Here is a 16,780-nt window from a genome sequence, read left to right as displayed (position 1 = left end):
TGACAAAGCGTCTTAAGATTTGGAGAGAAAACCTGCCTGTTTCTCTGGAGAGAAACACTGATTTTTCAGTCAGATCCTGACACTGTGCCATGTTTTGGTAAAGATTCTGCCCAATAATTAGAAACGAATTATGAAATTTTGAAAACAGAGTGCAGGAAGGGAGATTCAAGCATGGTTGTGAAGTCCCAAATCCAAATTGATTCAGAGTTATTTTGGAATTTGAGAATTCAACAGTGAAGGATGCATAAAAATGCAATTTACTTCAAAATTGTTCCTGAGTATTTCTGTCTATCTTATGATAAGATTCTTTCAGGAATTCTAGTCTCAGTATCCCAAAATAGGAGAAACACACAAACTATGCAGGCATGGATCAGAAGTTGGCTGTGAATTAACCCCCCTGCACAGCTCTCTACAGTAAGCATGGGACATGGACGTCACTGGCTGGCCAGCATTTATTGCCCATCCCTGGTTGCCATTAGAGGGCAGTTGAGAGTCAACCACATTATTGTGGCTCTGGAATCACATGTAGGCCATACCAGGTAAAGATGGCAGATTTCCTTCCCTGAAGGACATGAGTGAACCTGATGGGTTTTTCTGACAGTCAACAATGGTTTCATGGTCATCAGTAGATTCTTAATTCCAGATTTTTTTATTGAAATCAAATTCCACCATCTGCCGTAGTGGGATTCAAACTCATGACCCCAGAAAATTAGCTAAATTTCTGGATTAATACCACGAAGCCATCACCTCCACTATAAGTGCTGATTTAAAAGATGGATTTCTAACAAAGAAACTATATAAAAGAGTCCTATTTTTAAAGAATTACCATTGTTTGGGACACTTTATCCTGATTAAAATGCCTTTGAGAAAGACTAAAAATGTTGGGTGATTTTTAAGCAAAGGATTAAAAGTGTTATTATTCAGTTCATTTAGCAGCTGCTTCATTTAAGTTCTCATTACATTGAAACATTCTTATTTTATTGATGCTTTTCAGGGACAATTCAGCATCAACTTAAGTGGAACTGGACTGAAGATATCTGAAGAATCAAAATGGATTGCACAGGGAAACTATGCTACAGTCAATGTGCACAGGTCACAGGTATGTGAATTTGAGACCAGAAGTAGCCACACATGCTGTATTTTGTTGAAACAATAGTCAAAATTTTATTTCCATTCGGTAATAGTTAAAATAGTAGCTGTTTTGTCTTGTAATGTTGTGAAGGAGTCAGATAACATGAGGAGCAGGAAACACTGACCTATTTGATGAAATGCAGGCAACATGGTATCTTCATGTTCCCTGCTTGTTTACATGATTTCTGTGTGCAGCTACCCCTAACCACTCTATTGTTTGGTTACATGCACCAGTTTATTTAAACATAGGACTTTCTCACTTCTAGTGATGCATTGGGCAGACAAAACATGTGGTTATGCCTGGTTTCATAGCTAGGTTTTTCTGGAACAGGTGACTAGCTGCAACTCGAGTACTTCCACTCCACATCAAGCGTGACTGGCCTGTGCTTTTACCACTTCTATCGGTGTATTGGAAGGATTATAGGTTGCTAATCAATCTGTTCATTGTATGATGAACACATCTTCCTTGACTATCAGTTCCTGGAGTGGCACTTGAACCCAGAGCCCTGACCCAGAGGAAGAGACTCTACCCACTGGGTCACAAGACCTCCTCCGCACACTGGCAGGAGACTCAAATCAATACTTGCGAGCACTGCTAACAGGGAAGACATGTTGTGGCTGGGGCGAGTGCTGAGTTCCCATGTGAATTGACTCTAACCGGCTGACTTTGGAAGAGTACGGACAACCAGGTTTCCCCGATGCTCCACTGGAAGACATGGTGGAGGAGATGGAAACAAGGAGAAAAGTCCTATATCTGCAGGAGGCCCTCCAGGCATGAGGTGAAAAAGCAGTGGGAGCAAGTAGTGGCAGAAACCAATGCCAGAAGTCAAGCCAAGAGGACGTGGGTGCAGTGTGGCAAGAAGTTTAATGAGCCCACACGAGTGGTCAAGGTCAGTGAATGCATCCTCAGAAGCCATATCCACTGCACCATTAGCCTCAGCTACTGCACAAGTCATCACACCCCAGCATTCACCTACCAACAATCTCTATCAGGACTTGCATTGCACATGCTTCACCTCGTTCTTATAACACTTTGTTGCAAAACTCACACCCTCATCTAACGGCTTACATCCACTACCAGTCAGTCATCTATGACTGTCACATTTAGCCAAACATACTTCACCACACTCTCTGACACACACTTCTCTTTTGCTTGCAGAAGGTGCCATATGTCCAAAGGTAACAGGAACTACCGGGGAGGGGGAGATGTACCTGTTTGCTTTAACCCCCCAGAGTGGAAGCAAATTGGCCATTCTCGGAATGGCATTGCTAAGGCGTAGCCATCAGAAAAGCTAAATCCACTGAAGGTGATAGTACTTACTTTTCTGATCCTCCTTCTCGCATCTCACAAGCTCTTCTCGGTTACAGGTTGTAGTTGTTTTTCTCCTCATCCCTTTATCACAATATTATCCTTACGTATTTATCTTTGAGTACCTATGAAGTACGACCTGATCAAGAAGATCACAAGAGTGTTGATAAAGACACACTATCTCTTGATTATTAACAGAATCCAAGTTGGATGGTGAAGAAGAAACTAGGACACAGAGCTTTTTATAGAGAAAGTTTATTGACCCATTCAGTCTCGCAGCTCTCCTCTCACACAATCCAGTGTTGCAGCTATCCCCTATTTATACACGCTTAATAAATACCCATCACCTTGACAGTGTAATTGGACAAGGCATTGATTTTGATTTTGCACTTGCAGCCTCCAGCTCAGACACCTACACTCTGTATAAATTGGAGGAGAGATTAAAGGTGGGATCTCCACATGTTGAAATACATGTTGGGTTGCTGCAGCCAGGGGAAAGTGTCAGCTCTGTGAAGAGGGAGTTGCACATCCGTTGCAGAGGTATCAGCAGGACTGTGATATGACAGGCTTCAGAAGACATATGGATGTTCACAACAGTAATGCTCAATGAATTGAGAAGCCTGTTCTCAACACCAAGGAGCACGAAGGAGTCTGGTACCAATTTGGCACATGACTGTGCACACCGCTTAGACTGCAGCCTTTCCAGCACAGCAGTGATGGCCAATTGAGGGTCCAATTAGCTCAGTTGGCTAAGTGTGTGGAGCAGAGTAATGCCCACAGCATAGGTTCAATCCCTGTACTCGCTGAGGTACTTCTTGGGGCCTACCTCTTCACATTGCCTCATATTAATATCATTTCATAAACCATGATTCAAAACCCCTGATGGACAGCAGCAGGGAGGCAATAGTGAAACATCCTGTACTGGTCGTTCACTGCAGGTACCAGTCAATCCTCCCACTCCCTGGGACCATGCAAAAGCTGTTCAGAGAGTTGGGGGCAACAGCACACATCCTTCCTCCATTACAATCAAATTCCTTTGTGAAGGTTGAGCTATAAAAAAGTGTGAAATAACTTGCAGTTTGGGTGTACTTGAACAAGGAGGAGTCTGCCATCAGTTGGGCAATTCCATGAACAAATTTGTGAACCTAACCATGATGCAGTGTCTAATGGGTGATGTCCCAGCTTCCATTGCAGCACAGATAGCATTCACCAAAACCCAGTGGTGTGGTGGAACCTTGGCTCAGCTTGCTGCCAGCATGGCTGCAGATTCCAGTCCCCAAAGCAGGTCTAGCAATCTGAACTCTAACAGATTGCTAGGATTGGCGAGGCACCACCATCCTTCCAGGAGTGCCTATAGCAGCATAGAGCACAAACCTGCGTTCTCTCTTAGGATGACAGCATTTGTCCTGCTATTACTAACACCCAGCCAGTACCCTTGCTGTTGGCCATCAGCCAACCAGCCCATATGGGTAGTAGCAAGTGCATGTACAGATGGTACAGTCTAAAGGCTGGCCTTGTAAGCCTGGAGTTGCTCAAGCTCATCCTCCCAAGGCCATCTCCGACACTGCAAGCCTGCTACCTTCCATCTGCCAAACTGTAGTTACTGGAGAAGCACAGCAGAGGAGCACCAGGACGAAGATAGGAATGTACAGGGGTAATTAAGTATGTTTTTATATTATTTACTTCGGTTATAAATTTGGTTCAGAAGATTTATTTTGTGTGGCATTTACTTTTTGAGTGGCATTTGTATTGTGGCCAAGTGGATTCTGTGATGGTCAGTGACACAGGGGGAAAGGTAAGGTGTAGGACTGTCGGTGAATGGGGAATTGAGCTTGTGGTTATGGTATCATACTCAGATATATTCTTCTCATTCAGCAAGGGCAGAAAGGGATTGCTTTGTTCCTTCCTCTTTTGCCTCTTCATCTTCCACATCCTCAGCTTCTTGCTTGATAACTGCTACCAGGGCCATTCCCTTCATGATGGCATGAATGCAGCAAAACACAAATTCTGAGACTTTTTCAGCCCATTAGGGCATCTAAAGAGCAGTCCAGATAGCTGCTGCACTTGTGCCAGCATGTAGCAGTATGATTCTTTTTGTATGCATGATGCTCATGCGTGCATGGATTACGGAGTCATGAGCCATGTCATCAGTGGATATCACAGTGGATAAACCTTTTGGTTTAGCTGAAAGACAGCTGACTGTGCCACTGTTGTAGAAATAAGGCATTGTAACAGCAACAAAGTACTAGGCATGGATGAGCTGTCTGTGGTCGCACACCAGTTGGACACTGCAGGAGTGGAAATCCTAGCAGTTCATATATACAGTACAGTTGGTGTGCTGCACCTGCAAAGCAATGTACATACAGCAACTGGCACTCTGTACCACAAGGAATCCAAGCAAACCCTTCTGCTCCCTCCCTTGTCTCTGGCAAGATAGGATAAGATTAAGTTACCTCTCTTTGGATAGGCATACTCAGTGAGACTCTTAAGAAACATTTGAAATAACTAATTGTAGCAACCAGCATAAGAAAATAATAGGTAAGTAATTGATGATCTCTTTACATAGGGTCAGTGGCTTTCCTGCTTGCTTGTTCAACCATGTGAGTCTAAGAAGGCAGTGGTTGGAATGTAGAGCAGTGAAATGGCAGCAACTGGTGACAAATCACTGTTGAATGACAATTATAATGATTTAGTTGCTCTGCATATTTCCGGCAGTTGTTCACTATGTAAACGCTGACATTTATCTCACAATTCAGCATGTGTGCTCTGGATGATAACTCCAAGGTCACTTGTAACATTTTATCAGACCATTCTAATGAATGACTGATTATAGAGCAGGCCCTCCAAGATCATAGCCATTCTGTCTTAAAACTCCAGTAATTCTTTCTAATATAGAAGATTTTTTGAGGGACCAGCCAACATTTAACCACATTGCAATCACATGATTATCATAGAAATTGCCAAAATTAATTGTTTAAACATTTCACTGGAGTAATAGAACTCACCTGAATAATGGCATTTCCTATTACCGATAATCGACTGAATTCTCCAATCTCGCTTGCAGCTGAGATTCTCCAGAGAATCTCAGAGATTTAGCTGAGTTTCAAATTCTCCATTTTCGCTGGCAACAGCGGCGGAGCATGAGAATTCCAGCCAGCATCTGGAAAGTGGGATGGAATGTCCTGAGCATGTGATAATTCACTAAATAAGTACAAGTACCTTCTCTCTCTCTCATTGTATGCTATTACCTGTAATGCATTGAATGCAATATAGTACATAGTTTATTCCAATGATTTACGTGCACCAGCTCTCCCCCATACCACTAAGAAAACTAATGCATTGAGTTCAATCACTCATAAAATGGATGACACATATGAGAAACGTTGGAAGAATAATGATATAAGTTTCTGCAATAAACAAATACGAAAGGATACTTGCAAGATCATTGCTTCCCACAGCCCATGTTAGAAAGCTCAACAAGCAAAGGTGATTATTGATTTTTTTTTAAAAGGAATTCCTTAATGGGAATAGGACATCGCTGGCAAGGCCAGCATTTGTTGCCCATCCCTAATTGTCGTTAATAATGGGTTGCCTTCTTCATCTTCAGTGGTCCATGTGGTGTAGCTACACTCATAGGGCTGTTAAGATGGGTGTTCCAGGATTTTGACCCAGCAACGGTGAAGAAACAGTGGTTCAGCTCCAAGTAAGGAGATTGTGTGGCTTGGAGGAGAAATTACAGTTCGTGGGAACTAGGACAGAGGAACTGCAGCAATGACATCCTGGGACTTCCATGCAGATACACAACAATTCACTGGCCATGTTTGCAAACCTATTCTTAAAAGGGATATAGTCTGTCTCCATATCATTTGAAGTGAGCTAAATTCACCTGTGATAAAAATCTGTCAATTGGGCCAACTTCTTATTTAATTTGTGCTGTGTGATCAGATCACGTGATGAACTCCAGCATCACTAATTCGTATAGAGATTGCACTGAAGGCACAGTCTGCCATCTATCTGAATCAGTTCCAACTTCCTGCGGTAGCTGTTATTTCATCCATCACAGAGACCGTGCAGATGAAGTGCAGTTGCCATTATAACTGCATGCCGAACCCAGCAACATACAACACTAATTAATTTAGTTCATAATAGAAGAATATATTGCATAGTTGCATGCATTGTGTGTGATCTTATCACTGCAGAATTGGTACATTGTTATTCTGCCTGTGAGTTGAAGCCCACTTCAGAGACTTGAGCACACTCAAGTGTGGTACTGAAGGCGCACTGTACTGTTCGATGTGCTGAATTTCGGATGAATCTTTAAGCCAAGACTTTGTGTGCCCACTTTAATGGATGCGAAAGATCCCATGGCACAACTTTGAAGAAGAGCATGAGAGTTAGCCCCAGTGTCCTGGCCAATATTTATCCTGCAACCAACATCACAAAAACAGTTGATCTGGGAATTAACACATTTGTGTTTGTAGGAGCTTGGTGTTGGCTGCCACATTTTCTACATTACAACAATGACTACACACTTCATTGGCTGTAAAGCACTTTGAAACATCCAGAGGTCATGAAAAGCACTATATAAACTCAAGTCTTTTTGTTTATAATCCAGGCTGCCATTCCAGTGCTGCTCTGTCAGAGGGTGCCACCTTTCGGATGAGATGTTTAACGAAGGCTCCATCTGCCCTCTCGGGTAGATATAAAAAATCCAATAGGGCTATTTCAAAAGGAGCAGCTCTCTCCAGTGTTCTGGTATACTGATCCCTTACCAACCCTTAAACCAGACCATCTGATTGTTTATATGATTGCTGATTGTGGGAGCTTACTGTATGCGAATTGTCGCCACGTTTCCTGCATTATAACAGTGACAACACATCATTCATTGTAAAGTGCTTTGGATGTGAAAGATGCTATATAAATGCAAGGTTTTTTTTCTATTTAAAGGATGGCACAAAGATATATGGACGATGTGGAGGCTATTGTGGAAAATGTGTTCCTCAAACAAGCACTGGTCTTCTAATGCAAGTGCAGTAAAGACTCTGGTATGACATGAAGTATGCAGTTCAAGGAATAATGAAACCACCCTGTGGAATGGGACCTAACTGGAGACAGTTTCTAACAATGAAGATAATGGCCAGGGTCTCTGGGAATAATGCTCATTCTCTTATCAATGGCAGCTAATGTCAGAGTGCAACAGTTGTTTTGTAACTTCATTCACTTGCAATTTCCATTTAATGTTAAAGTCTAGGACAGACAGGTTAAACACCAAGGAATGGCCCAGATTATTTTTATATCCCCAGTGTACATGTTGTATGAAGAATGCTAATACCATAGCTTCAATCAAGAGTCAAACTCAGACCATGCTTAAAATCTTGCAGTGGTTGTTTGGGCAGATTCACTTATCCAATTCCTTTCAATGTTCTTGAACATCATCCCCTCCCTGTTGGTTCTGAAACCATTGCAGAAATAGAACAGGCAGAATATCAACATTAGTGGCAATGTCACGTCACCATTTGGAAAATATATTTTTGAAAGAGAGAAACGAAGGCAATGGTAGTGTTGAGCTTTCTACTCAATTTCCTGAGCTCTGATAAACATTATTAACCATAATGTTCAAACAACAAGTTACGAATAAGTATTTCTTACTAAATTTAAGTACTGAATAGTTCAACAAATAGCGCATGATATGGATGCGTTACTGGTGCTTATGTTAAAGTCATGCATGAACTCAGTCACTGCCACTTCTGCCTTAAGGGACAGTTTTTTGTCTTTTTGCTTAAAGCAGAGACCTGTGACATATGATGTCCCAGTTACATTGCTACACGTGTAACAGCTTTCACTTTTTTGAGAGCTGTGCATGTTTTGCTCCGTTAATGTGAAATGAGCAAAGCTATGCTTTTCACTCATATTAAGTACATGTAGCTCTGCTCACCGGCCTGAGTACCAGCTCAATTTGTTTAAAAACACTAAGTGTCAATGCAGTGAAGTAGATCACTTGAACACTTGTTCTCTGCAGAAAAGCTGGCTCAATATGAACTAACTTTTCACTGCTGTGGAAGTTGGCATTTCTAAGCTGGGCATACAGCATCGGAGGCAGACCTTGTTGCACCATCCCCAAATGTAACTGTGATGTTATCACGTTCCTTGTTGCTGTGTGAAAGTACTTCATGTGAGGGAGCCAGGTTACTTTTATTTTGCCAGTTATGTTCCAATCAGTTCTGACGTTTGCCAAAACTACATTAATCCCAAGCAAAAATTCCTCTGTGGGTGGAAGGAGACAGAGAATGATGTATTCCAAACTCTTTGTGGCACAGAAACAGGCCATTCAGCTGAACAAGTCCATTCATGCTGGTGTTATGCTGTGTAGGACCTCTACCACTATTCTAACCCCCTCACGTAATTGTGTGTGGCAAGGGATTTCTTTTTGTTCCCTTCGTAGGTGAAATGAGATTCCTTATTCAGTGGCAGTCCTGATTGCTTCAGTTGGAGGGAGGGTGCAATAGAACCAGAGTGCTAGTTTCTCCTAACAATCTCATGTGAAAAAATAGTGATATAACTGCACTGATGCATAGAGAGATAAAACATCAATCTGCTCTTTTGTAGCTTAGATTGCCAAATGCAAAGTAGTTTTAGACTGTTATCTCTGGGAGTTTCATTCATGTTTATTAATAACTATTTTGCAGAGAAGAACTTTCTATCTTTTAATCACAACTCGGGTGTCAAGAGACTTAAAGAGACTAACCTTATTAACACTGGCATTTAAATGCACGAAAAGTAACATTGAACACATTTTCAACTTTAAGAGATAATGGAACCCTTGGCATAATTTGAAATTGTCCTTTTATAAGTTAAAACAATATTATTTTACTGTTAAGAGGCAAAGCTGGACAAAACCCATGTTCTTCTTTTACGAACAAAATGACTGATGTTGCACTACTGGACACGGTCCACAGTTTGCATAACACCAAAGCATTTAGAAATTCTTCATGCCAAAATAGTATTTAACTCCTCCAGTTAAATAGAATAGTTATAGGCAGAATGCCAAAGCAATCAGAGTCTGTAGTGAACACTGGCCTGAGTGAAAAAGCTACCTCTCTTAGCAAAAGTTGTATATAAAAAGAGATATATTTTATTATGTTGGAAAATATTTATGCACTGTCCTATTTATTACCTGATATTTTTGTACAATTGCATTTAACTACTAAAATTGTGTTAGTTATCAAATATTGCTCTGTCTGTCACCATTGCTTATTCTATAAGTTATTAGATATTTGTATGCAAGGTTTAAAGAGGAGGGATGTGGCATTGTCACCATTTTGTGGATGACCATTGAATAAGACAGTTCTAAAGGACACCCTATGACATGCTGAGCTGTCACAATTAGAAGTAGGCAACACAGTGACATTTTTCAATATAAATAACACACTGTGTGGAATGTTTACATAAAAGCTTTGCAAATTAATTTCCAAGGGCAGTACTACCCTTTAACAAAAACATATAAACTGAACTGTTCAGAATAATAAGGTGCTATTGGTGATGCTGCCTACAGATAAGTGCAGTTTTATTAACATTTGGCTTTAAGTGTTCGTAAACTACATCAGCCTTATGAATCTACCGCAAAATGCTGAAAAAGACCATATTCCTTCTAATATAATCGAGTTGGTGCAAGACTGAAATGATCAAAGATAGATCAGTAAAACATGTCTTCCCAGTTTTCATTGAGAGATTCTATGGTGATTTTCACATTGATTCTGAAATTAAATAAAATCTATGATGAAATTTGGTACAAAGACACCGTTATCAAGCAGGATATCTCAACCTTCTAACCTCATGGCTTTATAGCAATATAACATTGATATTGGTCCAGTATAGCCTGGATTTGGAACATTAAGTAATTCCCGTGCATTGACATCCATTTCTGCGAGACGCGTGCACAGAGGTGCAGTGCGGTTTTTGAAGTTTTCCAATGGTCAGATTCAAACCTTATCACAATACTAAAACAATAATTTATTTTCTAGGATTATACTTCCATTTTAGCAGAATAAACGGCCAGTGAATTTTTTAATGGTTCATCCTTCTTGCTGGGGCATGGATACCCCAAGGTCCACACTGGTTATAAAAAACAAAACTCATTATGTCCTCATCATAAGAGCTATGTGTTCATCTCAGCAAAGATCAGTTAATAGTAATCAGGAGCAGGAACTAACCTAATCATAACACCCCAATGACTGCCTCAGCTGTAATTGACAATGTAAGCCTTGGTTTTACTGAGTTAATTGGGAGACACATTGAACTTTAGTCTGTACCTGATGTGTATTCAATAGAAATCCAGTATTAGTTTTGATCCCGAAAGCTGCAACGTTTTGAGCAAAATAGGGCAACAAAGGACTTGTTTTACTCTTCAAACCTCATTCTTTATTTTATGTTGATGAACTGATGGCTAATGATGATCTCTGTCTGACCTTTGATGGTCATAAAGACTGTAATCAAACAGGCCAATAATCTATTTGAAAAAAATCTACAGTAACACAGATTCAACATGACAGATAACCATGACAGCTGTGTTAACAGCTCACGTTTAGAACAATTCTTTTAATAAGGGTTTTGTGTTTATATCACGTTCACCCCACTTTAGGTGCTCATGGCAAGATAGCAGAGTATTATCATCAGACAAATTAATAAAATGAGGCTGTTATCCAGAATTGTTCTGGAAATGCCTTTTTTATGGTGCTCAATTGTGAAAAATACTCAGTTTCTGCACAACACTTTTGGACACAGCTTAGAATGCACTTGAAGATTATGCAAGCCATGCACGGCAATTCTCAGTTAGTTATTTCAATTGAGCTGAAACCCTGTTTACTTTAAATGAATTCATATGCTTCACTTAAAACGCAGATAGTAAACAGGTATTAGCTATAGAAAAGTATTAAGCATTTGGCCATTGGTACGCCAATAGTAAGTTGGATGGTTTTCAGGTACAATGTAAATTTGACAGGGTTTTTTATATATTAAACTGGAAAAGGAAGGAGATGAATCGCTTAAAATTCTGTTACAGTAATTTAACCTAACAGTGCCCTTTTGGAGTAGAAACTTATACACAAAAATCACCATCATTGCCAATGGAGTTCAGGCTTTAACTGGATATTCAATGGTAGCAGAGTCTGTTCCCTAGATCATTAACATGCCTAATTCTGAAGTAGATTAACCTTCTATTAACCAAAAATATATATGTGAGAGAAAAATAAAAGTTCAGTGCAGGCTTGATTTTCTCAAATTACTCAATTCTAATTATCAGATTTATTTTATTGCCATCTACTTTTAATCACTCTATTGGATGTCTAGTTTGTCATGAATTCAGGCGTCTGTCCTGAAAAGAGCATTTGAAAATATTTTTGCTGAATTTAGAATAATTCTTCAGATTTCTTCACTTAATGATATTGACAGCTTTCCAACATCCATGCCAGTTTTTGGTCCAATTATATGTGAACCAAATCCAACAAAATCCATAGATAACCAATTGAATATAAACACAAGTTGTAAAGAAAGAAAAACTTCTCTTTAAAAAGAGGCATTTTAGAACCATGAAGCAAGTTACTAATTGGGCTTAGCACAATTATTTGATACAAAAATCTAACAATAAGGACAGTATCAGGAACAAAAGTACATTTTGCACTAGGTGCCATTAAGTTAGTTGTAAAACTATCCTGTGTACTACTCTTCTTAATTCATACTTTTTTACATAAATGTACAACTTATTGACAAATGTATGTGTTTATCACAGGTACTTGAAACTTTGTAGCATGATTTTAGCATTTGTTTTCATTAATTCCATATTACTGAACAGACTAAGAGAGGAATTGCAAAGCTTTGAGCTTGTGCTGCTACAGTCTCCAAAGAATTAAATGGAGTGCATCTGTAACAAAAAAATTCTTGTTACGAATAAACAGCTATTAAATAGGTTTGGTGCTATAACTGCATATCTACTGTAATGCTTCATTGTTTATCTTATGTTGCATTGATTCAAGTCATAATTATGACTTTAAAACTGCAATATCCCCAAAATAAAATTATTGTTTTATTTAGTATAAGTTTCTCTCGTTAATTTGTCTTTTGGTGTTCTCAGCTATCACACAGCTATGATGTGCAAGTTTGGTGGGTTGGTCATGGTAAATACATGGGGTTACAGGATAAGACGGGGCTGGGCCTGGGAAAGATGCTCTTTTGGAGAGTGGGTGCAGTCTTGTTGGGCCAAATGGTCTCCTTCTGCACTGCAGAAATTCTATGGTTAACTACATCGAGTTCTACACTTAATTTGTTTTCTCTGAAGCAAAATAATATCATGTGTTTAATGGAACATGTTCCAGTACAAAAATAGTCAGTTTACAGTCCACAAACAAAATAGGACCCCTTTTGGAGAATCACCATATTGCTGTGTTCTGTCACCTTGTGACAAGCATACACTTGCTGCTTACTCTTCCTCCAATCTATGCTCTCTCCACTCATTATCTAACACTCTCAACTGTTCTAGACTATCCAACTCCAACAACACTTAAGAAGCTGGACACTATACAGGACAAAGCAGTCCATTTGATTAACACCCCAACCATCACCTTCCACGTTCACTCTCTGCCCACCAACAAACAGTGGCAGCACTGTGTATCATTTACAGGATGTACTGCAGCAACTCACCAAGGATCTTTAAGCAACTCCTTTCAAACCCACAATCTCTATAAGAACATAAGAAATAGGAGCAGAAGTAGGCCATCCAGCCCCTCAAGCCCACCCCGCCATTCAATAAGATCATGGCTGATCTGTCGTGGCTCAGTTCCACATTCCCGCCCTCTCCCCATAACCCCTAATCCCCTCGCTCATCAAAAACCCATCAACCCGCGTCTTAAAAATATTTAGCAAGGCAGCCTCCACCACCCTTTGAGTAAAGAAGTTCCTCCTCAACTCCGTTCTAAACCGCCCCCCCCCCCCTTTATCTTGAGGCTGTGCCCCCTAGTCCTACTGTCCTTTCTGAGCGGGAAGAGTCTCTCCACCTCTATCCAATCCATCCCATTCATCATCTTATATGTCTCAATGAGATCTCCCCTCATTCTTCTAAACTCTAACGAGTACAAGCCTAGTTTATTCAGCCTCTCCTCCATAGCTCAACCCCCTCAACTCCAGTATGAGCCTAGTAAACTTCCTCTGCACTCCAAGGCCAAAATATCCTTGCGTTAAGTGTGGTGACCAAAACTGCACACACTACTCCAGCTGCGGCCTCACCAATGCCCTATACAGCTGCAGCAAGACCTCCCTACTTTTATATTCAATCCCCCTCGCTATGAAGGCCAGCATCCCATTAGCCTTCCTGACCACCTGCTGCACCTGCATGCTGGGTTTTTGCGACTCATGCACAAGGACCCCTATACCTAGAAGGGCAGTAGAAACATCAGAACACCATCACCTTTTGTTCCCCACCAAACGATATGCAATCCTGACTTGAAACTATATCGCTGTTCCTTCGCATCGCTGGGTGAAAATCTCTTCCTCAGAGCATTGTGGGTGTACTTATGATGTGGAGATGCTGGCATAGGACTGGGGTAAACACAGTAAGAAGTCTCTCAATATCAAGTTAAAGTACGACAGGTTTATTTGGTAGTAAACACCACTAGCTTTTGGAGCACTGCTCCTTCATCAGGTGAGTGGGGCGTTCCGATCACAAACGGCATATAAAGGCACACACAGTTTACAGAATACTGATTAGAATGCAACTTGGGTCACTGTGTGGGGTTTGCACATTCTTCTCGTATCTGCATGGGTTTCCTCTGGTATCTGCTCTGGTTTCCTCCCACAGTCCAAATATGTGTGGATTATGTTGATTGGCCATGCTAAAATTGTCCCTTAGTATCCTGAAATGCATAGGTTAGAGGGATTAGCGGGTAAATGTGTAGGGATATGGGAGTAGGGCCTGGGTGGAATTGTGGTCGGTGCAGACTCGATGGCCCCTTTCTACACTGTAGGGTTTCTATGATTTCTATGGTTTTTATCTCTCTTGAATGGTCTGGCCCCCATTTTTAGACTAAGTCCTCTCGTTCTAGAATCTCCAATCAGTGGAAATACATAGAACATAGAACACTACGGCACAAACAGGCCCTTTGGCCCACAAGTTGCACCGATCATATCCCTACCTACCAGGCCTATCTATAATCCTCAATCCCATTAAATCCCATGTACTCATCCAGAAGTCTCTTAAAAGACCCGAACGAGTTTGCCTCCACCACCACTGACGGCAGCCAATTCCACTCACTCACCACTCTCTGAGTGAAAAACTTACCCCTGACATCTCCTCTGTACCTACTCCCCAGCACCTTAAACCTGTGTCCTCTTGTAGCGACCATTTCGGCCCTGGGAAATAGCCTCCGAGAATCCACCCTATCTATACCTCTCAACATCTTATAAACCTCTATCAGGTTGCCTCTCAACCTTCACCTCTCCAGGGAGAAAAGACCTAGCTCCCTCAACCTATCCTCATAAGGCATGCCACCCAATCCAGGCAACATTCTTGTAAATCTCCTCTGCACCCTTTCAATAGCTTCCACATCCTTCTTGTAGTGTGACCAGAACTGCGCGTAGTACTCCAAGTGGGCTCTGACAAGGGTCTTATAAAGTTGCAGCATCATCTCCCAACTCCTAAACTCAATCCCTCGATTAATGAAGGCTAGTACGCTATATGCCTTCTTGACCACATCCTCCACCTGCGAGGCCAATTTAAGAATCCTATGGACCTGGACCCCAAGGTCCTTCTGCTGCACTACACTGCTAAGAGTCTTACCCTTGATGTTATACTCCTTCATCCCATTGGACCTGCCAAAATGGACCACTACATGTTTATCCGCATTGAAGTCCATCTGCCACTTCTCCGCCCAGTCTTGCATCCTATCTATGTCTCACTGCAACTTCTGACATCCCTCCAGACTACCAACAACACCACCAACCTTTGTGTTGTCGGCAAACCTACCAACCCATCCGTCCACTTCCTCATCCAGGTCATTTATGAAAATGACAAACAGCAAGGGTCCTAGAACAGATCCTTGGGGCACTCCACTGGTGACCAACCTCCATGCAGAAATAGACCCATCCACAACCACTCTCTGCCTTCTGCAGGCAAGCCAGTTCTGGATCCACAAGGTAACAGCCCCTTGGATCCCATGCCCTGTCACTTTTTCAAGAAGTCTTACTTGGGGGACCTTATCAAACGCCTTGCTGAAGTCCATGTAAACCACATCCACCGCTCTTTCTTCGTCAATGTGTTTAGTCACATTTTCAAAGAACTCAACTAGGCTCGTAAGGCATGACCTGCTCTTGACAAAGCCATATAGTTTACCTTTATCTACCCTGTCTTTCCTAGAAATTCTTGCTGCACAGAAACTAACATAGAGGAGAAATTCAATAGGTCCTGTTTTTGGTTAAGGTGCATCTCATCTTCTGCCCAGTCCCCTTGAGATGGGCAGTATGCAAATTTCACCATGACTACTCACCAACATCACTGTAGTGCATCAATGCAAAACATGCTGCTGAGTGGCTGTACCCTCAATGAGGACTCTCATGCTGAGTGCGGCCTACAGCTACTAGTAGTACTAATGCAGCCTCTTAAAGAGGAAATGCACTCAGATGACATCAACTGGTGAAACAGCATAGAATAGGCTTTGATTGAAGGAGGATGACTGGTATTGAAGCAACAGTCCCAAGAGAGTTCTCCCATGTCCACACATGCATTGATAGGTGTAGAAAGAAGGAAAGACATTTACTTCTCATGTACATTATTTATCTTAAAGTTAGGTAATGTTTTCATTGTCTGAAATTTTTGACTGATCACTAATATGCCTGCACACCTCTTAGTGTATAGAAATCTCTCATAAAGCCAATGTACCCGAGTGAACCATGTAATTACTTGTGCAGGGATTTTATCAGGGCTGTCTGTTGTCAGAACCAGCTAATAATAGGCAGCAAATGAGGGAAAGTCTTGGCCACTGAGAAGAAGGTGTCATATTTGAAGGGCAGAAAACACACTGCTGTAAAGCCAGCAAGAGCGGAGGAGACTAAAAGGCAAGCCAGACAAGTGTGGAACTGGTATAACGGCAGCTGCTAGCGGAGACTAAGTCCATTTTAATTTGCAATGCTCACCAGGCTTCTCACTCGCCTTACTCAGAATACATAAGGTGTCCCTCAGGGAGATCTATCAACCTTCATGCCTCTGATGTCTTCATCATGTTTGCCTAGCCTCCAGCTTGTCACTCCTGTGCTTTTTTCTTTCTTACTTTCCCCTCTGGAGCAGCAGTCTTGTTGCAG

At 41.3% G+C, this 16,780-nt stretch overlaps 1 protein-coding gene across 1 annotated transcript in view; it reads left to right on the top strand.

Annotated features, from left to right (window-relative positions):
* The window catches only part of LOC145344494 (A disintegrin and metalloproteinase with thrombospondin motifs 20), a 388,246-nt gene extending 380,711 nt beyond the window's left edge, over nucleotides 1–7,535 (top strand). The window contains exons 38-39 of the mRNA XM_080191669.1: nucleotides 995–1,099; nucleotides 7,388–7,535. Of these exons, the coding sequence (XP_080047795.1) occupies nucleotides 995–1,099; nucleotides 7,388–7,477 (195 nt within the window). The 3' untranslated portion in view covers nucleotides 7,478–7,535. The remainder of the gene's footprint in view (nucleotides 1–994; nucleotides 1,100–7,387) is intronic.
* The last annotated feature ends 9,245 nt before the right edge of the window (nucleotides 7,536–16,780 follow it).

This window comes from Carcharhinus amblyrhynchos, chromosome 6, assembly GCF_965287045.1.
Source record: "Carcharhinus amblyrhynchos chromosome 6, sCarAmb.v2.hapA, whole genome shotgun sequence".
In the NCBI taxonomy this organism is placed as follows: domain Eukaryota; kingdom Metazoa; phylum Chordata; class Chondrichthyes; order Carcharhiniformes; family Carcharhinidae; genus Carcharhinus; species Carcharhinus amblyrhynchos.
Note: the sequence above shows the minus strand (reverse complement) of the source record. Positions and strands in the feature narration are given on the sequence as shown.